Source organism: Candoia aspera, chromosome 1 (assembly GCF_035149785.1).
Source record: "Candoia aspera isolate rCanAsp1 chromosome 1, rCanAsp1.hap2, whole genome shotgun sequence".
NCBI lineage: Eukaryota > Metazoa > Chordata > Lepidosauria > Squamata > Boidae > Candoia > Candoia aspera.
The window spans coordinates 82587128-82596919 of record NC_086153.1 but is presented as its reverse complement, the minus strand read 5'-3'; the positions used below and the strand labels follow the sequence as shown (position 1 = coordinate 82596919).

The 9792-nt window shown below is 39.7% G+C and overlaps 1 protein-coding gene across 2 annotated transcripts in view; it reads left to right on the top strand.

Moving 5' to 3' along the window:
* The first annotated feature begins 430 nt into the window (after window positions 1–430).
* Window positions 431–9792, top strand: part of ARID1B (AT-rich interaction domain 1B) — a 422870-nt gene continuing 413508 nt past the window's right edge. Inside the window, exon 1 of one of the 2 annotated variants that reach the window (XM_063308100.1) lies at window positions 431–2619. In XM_063308100.1, coding sequence (XP_063164170.1) covers window positions 886–2619 — 1734 coding nt within the window. In that variant the 5' untranslated portion in view covers window positions 431–885. The remainder of the gene's footprint in view (window positions 2620–9792) is intronic. The other variant, XM_063308110.1, reaches the window with a different exon arrangement.

Genomic DNA, 9792 nt, shown 5'->3' with positions numbered 1-9792 from the left:
GCTAGTTTTAATGAAAAAATATTTGGTTCTTTTTCTTATTCAAGCCACAATTTCTTTGGCTTCCTCTTTCTTACTCCTCTACTTTATATAAAGTTGCTTATCCCAGACAAGAATAGCAAGATGGTATGGACGTTTGTATGTTTTAGAAGACCCAACCCCTTACTCCAAGGGGCTGTGTTTTATTATTCGCTGGCAATTTTTCCTCTCTTTTCACATGGCTATGAATAAGGGAAAACAGGGAGAGGCAGCTTCCGTCCCTGGTTTTACAATGCTCCGTGCCAGCAGTCTTGTCCTGGATTGAGGCTGCCGAAAAGAAGCTGCGAATTGCACGCCTCTCTTTTCCAGAGGGTCCTCTTGCCATAAGAGTTGCAGCAGAAGGCGGAAGGGAAATCCAGTCCGCGTTTTCCACATGTACCGGAGTAATCGGAGAGAAGTGGATAATAATTGTTAGAACTCGCTCTCCTCCACTCTCCCTCTCCTGCCCTGCTGGGCCAGATAGGCTCAGCCAGACGTGTATTTACCCATATCCGGGCTAGAGAGGAAAAGAAAAAACTTTCATTTAGACCTGAAAAAAAAAAACTTTCACCATGAAATCACACAGCAGGAACAGGCACAGACCGTAAGCCATTCTTCAATTTCTAATCTCCATCAAGGACTTTGGGAGGGGACTTTTCGGTCATTTTTCCAAAAAAAAAAAAAGCCCGTTCTGCGTGTGTCTGCGCGCGCGCGCCTGCAATAATCGTCTGGGCTTTTTCTTTCATCAAATAAATCTGGTTTCCTTCACTTTAGGGTCAATTGGGTTTTGTTGCTCCTGCCAATTCCCCACCCCTATTTATTTTGCCCGTTTTTCTATGGGGGGAGGGAGATAATTGAACCTCCTCGATCATGGCCGCGCAAGTAGCAGCGGCTCCGGTGGGTGCAAGCAAAAGCAAGGGCAAAACCCCGAGTTTGACGGGTAACTTAAGTCAGGATCTTAACTCTGGGATTCCCGTGGCTGGCACCGTCGGAGCTGCTGGATCTGACTCTCTCCTGGGGGTCGTAGATGGGACGACCAGCAGATTGAATAATATAGATCACCATCTTCTCCACCAACATAATGAAGTGAACATGGCCAGTAATGCAACTTCTGCCGCCGCCGCCGCTCCTAACAACGCTACCAGCAGCGGCCGCAGCTCTTCCTCGGAACTGGTTCTGAAAGACCCTGGAAGCGCTTCGGGCTTATCTTCCTCTTCTTTTCCTATGGAGACAGGGCTGCTTCCCAACCACAAGTTGCAAAGCGTTGGAAACGATCCCCCTGCCGCCGCACCTTCCCACCACCCCCGTGCCCAGCACCAGCACCCAGCTCATCTCCGTGCCCAGCACCCCCACGTTCACCAGCACCACCGCCACCGCCACCACCACCACCATGCAGTTCAACACCAACAGCTAAATCAATTCCAGCCACAGCCGCCGCCTCAGCACCATCCGATGCAGAATAACAACAACGGCGGCGGCGGCGGCAGCAACAACAACGGCGGCGGCGCTGCTCAGCTCAGCGGTGCAGACATGGAGCAGCAGCAGCAGCAGCAGCAGCAACATGGAGGAAAAGACCGTGGCTTGGGGGGACAGGCCGAGCCCCAGAGCCAGCCGCAGCCTCAGCCCCTGCTGAATCAAGGCGGGGACGAGGAAGAGGCGACGCCGCCGCCGGACAAAATGGGCGAGCAGCACCTTAACAGCCGCTACGACCACCCTAGTTTGGGACCTTTGGGCGGGCAGCCGCCGCCGCCGCCTCCACCGCTACCACCGCCGCCACCACCTCAGGGAGCGGGCGGCAGCAGCGGCGGCGGCGGCACTGGAGGAGGAGGCGGCGGCGGCCCCGCAGCGGTGGGTGTCTCGGAGTTTAATAGCTATTACGGCAACGCTGGCAGCGGCAGCAGCAGCAGCGGCGGAGGCGCCTCCTCAACGAGCCGGGCCGGGCCTTGCTTTGATCAACATGGCGGACAACAAAGCCCCGGGATGGGGCTAATGCACCCCGCGGCGGCCCCCAACATCATGGACCCCCTGCCCAACTCGCACGAAGGCTACGCCAACAGCCAGTACAACCACTACTCGAGCGCTTACGGCCGGCCTGGCGGCGGCACTAACACAGGAGCAGGAGCCGTGGCAGCAGCGGCGGCGGCTGCAGCAGCAGCAGGAGGCGGCGGCTATGTGGGCTCGTCCTCTGCGTTCGGGGTGCTGAGCTCCCCCAGGCAGCACCAGCAGGGCATGATGCTGGGCCCCGCCGGCGGCGGGAGCCTGGGGAAGGCATCTGGGGCTGCAGGCTTCCAAAGATTCTCCGGGCAAAACCAACACCCGTCTGGAGCCACCCCAACCTTGAACCAGCTGCTGACTTCCCCCAGCCCCATGATGAGGAGCTTTGGCACCGGCTACCCTGATTATAGCAGCCCCGGTGGTGCCCCATCGCAGCAGCCGGCTCAGGGAGCAGCCGCCGCAGCCGCCCCAGGAAGTCAGCAGGCAGTCATGGGCAAGGACATGGGCTCCCAGTATGGAGCTGCAAACCCAGCCTGGGCAGCTGCACAACAAAGAAATCACCCTGCTATGAGCCCTGGAAGCACTGGACAGACCCTCAGCAGAAACCAGGTAACCATAAGAACCCCAAAGAGCGAGCCGTGCGCGGTTTAACTTCATGTATTATGTGCCGATGCAACCCTTACTTTCTGCTTTACTTTTCCCCGACTCCATCCCCACTGTTTGCTGCCTCCCTAACAGGATTGGATAATGCACAATGTCTGACTCTGATTAGGTTAGAGAGGCATCACAGGGGGAATGACTTTCCTACGAAAAATAAGACCGTTTTTATGAGACGGCTGAACAATACGAGAGACCCACTCTACCCCACCCAGTGCTCCTACTCTAGACTTATTAGAAATCTGAACACACAAGGCCCGGAGGAAAACCACTTTGGAATGGGAAAGGGAGGGACCAGTGTCATTTTGTAGGCTCTGCCAGTTATCATGCTGTCTTTCTTATCCTGGCCTGATTAATGAGGAAAAAGACCTTTAAAGTTATTAATATATTGCTTTGCTTGGATGCAGTTGTGTTCTGAAACCCAGCAGAAACAGGTTAAGTAGCTTGTATATGTGCCCTAGCACTGATAATTTTCAAGGCTTACATTGTAGTTCTTGGGATGACCTTTTCGTTTTGCATGTTTCTCCTGTCCTCCCAGTCTGTAGACACTCAATTTGAAAGCATATGGAGGAAAATAATTAGAAATCCATTGTGTCTGTAATTTATTAAGCGAAAAGTGCTCTGTTTCTTAACTAAAAAGGCCTGAGTACTGCAAGAGATCAACAGTCAGGGGTTCTGGAGATTATACACAATTTCCGATTATTTGTATCTTGTAGATTGCCAAATCAATAGATATCAGATGCTGATTGAACAATGCTTGCTTAAGTTTCCTTTTTAGCACCTTTAAAACCATAGAAAATAACTCAGCGCTATTGATGTTTCCTATTCTGCAGTCTGAGCCTAAAGAGTGACTTGATCTCCTTTGCGAGGTTTGGAATTTGAATTGTGGAGGTAAACTGGCTGTAATAGTCTCCAGACAGCTGCCTCTGAGTTGACATCTAATCTGCCATCTGATTGGCTCCCCTTTCTCCATTGGGCATTTAGCATTGCTGATGTAAATAGAATTGCTGAGCAGTACAGTCACAAAAATTCTTGCCACAAATAATAACTGAGCACTTTTGCTCGCAGATGCAAGGTTACATGTTCTTAGAAGAAGCTGAAATAATTGGCAGTCATCGATAGATAGCTGAGGTTAAGTGGGATTTAGCACCACACCACTAGCTATTATGTTAAACATTTACGATGATAGTAAACATTCTGTCTTTTTAGAAGGGGGATTAATTGCTGTCCTCACTTAGTTTTACATTTACGGCTTGAGTTTGGAAGATTTTCTTTGTTCTGATTGCATGGATAAATATTTTAAGTTTTAAATCACTGGGACTGATAACAAACAATTGTGGCAGATTATCTTGTGAAAATCTGTGCTGCGTTTTATTAGATCTGCATTTGTGTGACTGAATCCTAGCTGAATATTCATATTTTATAGAATTTTGTATTACTTACTTTAGTGTTAGATATTTTGGTGACGTTAAAATTAAAAAAAAAACCTTGTATACTAGTTACTATTGTATTGCTCACACCTTTAGATGTGTTGCTATTAGATAAGTTTCATTAACGTTGCTTAATGTCTGTTGGTTTTGCTTGCTTTTCAATTACTTTCAAAATCTAGAAAACTGTATATATTTCTTTGAAATCTGTTTTGTGTTTGTATTTTATTGACTAAAAACAGAAATTACTGTGCTTCATTTCATTCTTTTTGATTTAAAAGATAAAATGCAAACCTGTGTTTTAATTTGCAATGAAATAAACAATTTTTTAAGAGTGATATATTTTAGTATTACTAGGGACTTTCTTTCCTTACTAAGAGAATGTTATTATGAATGCTAAATCTTTGAATCTGTTTTGAGGGATAGGAATAAGAAAAATAGATTTTCATATCTACTATTTAGAAATTCCAAATGGCTCATTTTCAAAATAAAATTTAAATGATTGTGTCCTGGAATAGACAGTGACCGCAGTAGTGAGTGATGGGCTAATCAGAAAAATAATTTGAACCTTGGGCAGACTGAAAATATATTTGTCTTATTGTCTCTAGGCTGTTGCTTTAATATTTTAGTTTCCTCTTTTTCCCTTCCTTTATGGGGAAGTAAGAATTCAATGAGTTACTCTTTTTTTCTTTTTAATTTTCTGAGATAAAAGGGTTAATAGAAACCATTATATTATAAGCCAGATATGTGTATATATAATCTCAGTTCAATTTAAAAGATTTGCTTTGTTTTCTGTGCTTTAAACAATAGATTATTCAAGCATGTAGTTTTAATAAGTTGATGTTGTAAATTGGATTTTGTGTGATTTCTTCATGGTAAAAATTGTTGTAAGTATTCAGTTTTAGTTATAAGGAAATCAAAATCCTAATGACCTTATCATGACCCTTGAAAATAGAGTTTACACTTAACTGATGCATATCCTGCTTGTGGTGGCAAATACTTGTTCATGACCATTATATCTTAGATGCAATTTATAAAATGTAATCTGACAAGTTTCTTTTCTTTGATATATGATCGTTTGGTACTAATGTTCATAATGAATATTGTTCATTAGTAATCTTTTTGTTCCTTTTCTATTACGATTCAGCAGCTGACCAAATGATTTAGTAATGGACTTCAAAATGGCATTTCTTTTTTTAAAAAGCTGATAGTTATCAAAGTAGAAAAATATTTTTATTTTATAAAGGTATTATTTCTCTTTGGATCAGATTCTTAAAATTACAGCTATATATTTCTGCTATTGTATTGCTGTGGGCAAAAGTCCTGTACATTTGAAATATATGGAATGAAATGTTTACCGGAACATGTGAGTATCTTGGATATGATACTCAGTCCAATGTATGTGAGATGTATCTATTTCTAAATGCTCATGTGTGTATATATGGATGTATAGATATACTTGCACACATGCACACAATGTAATGCTAATTATAGACGTAACAACTTTAATCTTCTCTGTAAAATAAAGAAAATAGAAATCAGAGGACTACCTTAATGGCATTATTGCTTATTGGTATATGTTTGTTTTCAATATGTAGGAGTTGAATTGTGTTTTATTCATAGCACTTCCCAACTGTATAAAGATTACCAAATGTAAAAATAAAATGAAAATCTCAAGAAGCCTAGAGAAACTATTCAAGCTACATCTTTGCAGCATTCATGTAGTTACAAATAAGATCAGTAATAGTACAATTAGGACAGAGGTACATAAGAATCTCAGCCTTTATTTGATTATTTACTAGTTTTGTGATTATACAGGCTAAAGGTTAAGAGTCAGTGACAGAGATTACTTTAAACTATGCTTCACATTTCAGGATGTCATACATTAGATTATTATGTATATTATAGATTAATAGTTAGATTATATAAAGCATAATAGTTCATACTTATCTTTTTCTTTTTGAATACTTGTCTTCACTAGATGATAATAATTAGAAAAAAATCTGTCTGGTAGTTGATTTTTTAAAAAAATGCACAGCCCCTGTTATGGGAATAAATTCTCTATAAATGATTCCCCCCTCCTTTTTTTCTAAACCAGCTGCAATTCATTGTTCTGAATGTAATGTGAAACTGCAGGATCAGAACCTGGACCCTGATGAATATCAGCTCTGCATCCATAGATTATTAGTACTGATATGAGAAAGTAATGCCTTTTATATGTTCGTTTAGTACGAGTTTCTGATTAAAATTCTCTATTAAGAATTCTGTGGTAATGGAACAATATAATCAATAGCTTCTTTGTTATAATTTTAACTATTAACAGTGAGGACATCAGTGTATATTATTGGTTTTTGAAATATTAAGGATGCTGGAATACTGAGTTCTCAATAGAAATTTACATTCAAGTTTGCTTGAGGTAACTATAGAGCTAAATAGTCAGTTTCATAGACTTTTCTACTATCTACTTCCTTCGAAGCAAGCTTATGCTTTCCTAACATATAAAATATAGATGTAGTTTCAGTAGGTCAATCAGTAGATCAAACTGCCCATAATATATATAAATTCTTCATTAAAAGGATAGGCCTCTGCCCTGGCATCCTTGTACAAGATAGGAGGATGTTTGCAGTTCACTGCTTACCATGATTTTCTCATCCAGGGGAGTGGAATCTTAACTTACACCTTTAAAATGAGTGACTTGTATTTAGTCCTTGTAAGCATGGTGTTTGAGCAGGCTGCATATCTGTATCCCCTTTTTCCAAATGCATTTTTTTTTTATTCCAGTGGGCAGGTAGAAGATCAGATTTAGAAAGGGAGTTCCAGCAAAAACATTTCTTTCAATCCACTGAATGCTGAACAATAAATCTATTACCTTATAAAGAACAAACGTAAATCCAAATCACTATTTGAATGGTGGAAATTCCATACTGCTGGACATGAAAAAGCATATATTTGTGTGTGTGTTTGGGTGGAAAGGCAACTTATAAGATGGGCATCATCATGTTTTAGGTCCCTTGGTAAACAGATTATTAGTTAGGTTAATTATGCTTACTCAGCATATTAAGTCCAGTCTGTTTGACCTGAAATGTTCACAAACTGCATGTCATGAAGCAATGTTATGTGTGTTTTCATTCACATAATTGCCCTCAAGCTTGTTAAGGCTCCAGTAGAGCCTTACATTTCAATACAGCATTAAAATGTGTCATCTCCTGTCCTATGATGCCTAATATACTTCTCATGAACAAATGCTTACTTTCAGTCCAGGTGATCTATGTTTCATTTATTAACACAGATATGAGGGGAAACAATGTGATGTTTTTATGAACTTATGAATTGATTTCTCCTTACATTTTAACAGTCAAAGGTTAGTTTGCACATTCAAACCTGATCCAAAGCTCTGCTTCCCTTATTAAGATTTTAAGTTAGAAGTGCTGTCACAAGCCATTCCTTTGGGATTATATGTATGCTTGGTGCAGGAAAAGCATGAATGTGCTAAAGTTTCTACTTTCCTGAAGCATTCATTTGCCAGGACAAAAGGGCTTAGAATGGCATATTCCATGAATTGTATCATGCACAGCATCATAAAGCATGACACTGCATTAACATCTCAAGTCAGATAATTTGGAGCTTAACATGGGCTGTTTCAATAGACTTCAAAGTCAGTGAAGTTCTGTTCAAATGTAAAACTAATAGAGAGACTTTGGCATTTTAAAGACTAAAAAATCTATTAGCCACAAGCTTTCATGGATTAGAGCCTGCATCATCAGTTGCATCTTTTTTTTTCCCCAAATGTTCCTATTAAGGTAATTGACAGGGACAGCTAAGTGCAGGTCCTTTTGTTGTCTTTATTGGCATGCTATGATTTCCTGTGAGCACTCATTTGACAGGCCAACTAAATAAACAGTGTAGCTAGACGTTTATTTTTTATGTCGGAATAGTTTCAAATATGAAATAATAAAGTTATGTTATGCTTTTTTGTATTACACTTGCAGGATCACCTCTGTTGAGGGTGTTAGCAATTGCAAACTATTTTTAAAACATGATCCCACAGAAATATCTGAAAGCTTAATATATTTCACAGAATTATTCCAGATTCACTTACAGAATGGTCTGTTTTGGATTATGTTGGAAAAAGATGTAGAAGATTATGATAGTGGTGCCCATGATACTCTTCTAGGTAGAGACCATATTAAAACATTATTTTGGCAAAAATTGTAGATGAATTGCCAAACAAACAATTGGATTTTTCTTAATTGTCAATAACAATAACAAAGAAAGGACAATAAGAGGATTGGGTTTTTCCAGTGATTTCACATTTACTGGGCTTGGCAGGTTTTTATTTTTCTAAACACCTCATTCAGTGTATTTGAATTGGACTCCACTGAATTGCAATTTGGAATACATATTTGTCAATTTCATTTATACATAGAAAAGTTTGTGGGAAACAGATAATCACATTTTTTTTGTTGGTTTGTTTGGTAAACATGCTTATTGTAAACATGATGACGTGCTTATTGGTATTTTAACAGTTTGTATAGCAGTTACCTTCACATTGTAATCAGTAAAAAAATAAAGTATTGTTTATAACCAGTACTTTTTATAATGGTGATAAATATCTAAATTATGAGAAACTCAGTAGCATTTCACCTATTAAAGAAATAAAAAAGCAACTTTTAGTCTCTTCATGACTCTTTGTATTATTTTTTTATTTTAGGGACATAATCCATTTACCCTCCCCTCATTTCCTTCAAATTCTAAACACTTTTTTTTTTAATCCATTCAGTCATGTCTGATTCTCGGAGAATGCCTGGACAACTCCCTTCAGTTTTCTTCGCAAGGTTTTTCAGAAGTGGTTTGCCATTGCTTCCTTCCTAAGGCTTAGAGAGAGGGACTGGCCCAAGGTCACCTAGGTGCCTAAGGTGGGACTAGAACTCATGGTCTCCTGGTTTCCAGACTGATGCCTTAACTGCTGCACCAAACTGGGTCTCTTCTAAACACTTAGTACTTTTTTAAAAGTCCAGCATTTCTCCTGCTTTAATGCTCTGTATCTCATCCCATTAAAACAAATTGATATATATGTATCTATTTCTCTATATCATTTGTTATTAGAAGTTTACCATTACATCATTTAGATGCTGATCATAGAAATATTGAGGCTGGCTATTCAGCTTTTGCAGACCTGGTAAATACATTGTGAAAAAAAAACCTTGAATCCAGTACTAGAACTTATTTAGTTTGGCTTATATTTTCCAATTAATAATAAGTAAAGACAGAGCAGCTAAGGATTGTTCAGCTACCTTATCAACTGCTACTTTTCCTCATTTGAGTATTCTGTTTTCTTTGGTGCTTTATAGATGCTGCTTTTTTACTCAATATCTTTTGTTTGATTTCAGTGCTGGTGTGGTAAGATACTCAGATAATTGTTTAAAACTAATAGTCTTCAAATAATTTAATTGCTTATAGAAGAAATTAATATCTTCTTATATATTGTTACATTCTAACGGTCAAATAAACTTAAATCTCATTGTAACAACATCTGACTATCTCAGTATTGGTAAAGAAAGAATTTAAGTTGATTGTCTCTCCAAAACAACACAGGTCATACATGCTAACAAAGAAAAAAATAAAAACATTTTAAATTGGTGTTTCTATGGGTCATCTTCTTTGAACTTAAGAAAGATAAAATATTTGTCTTATAAAA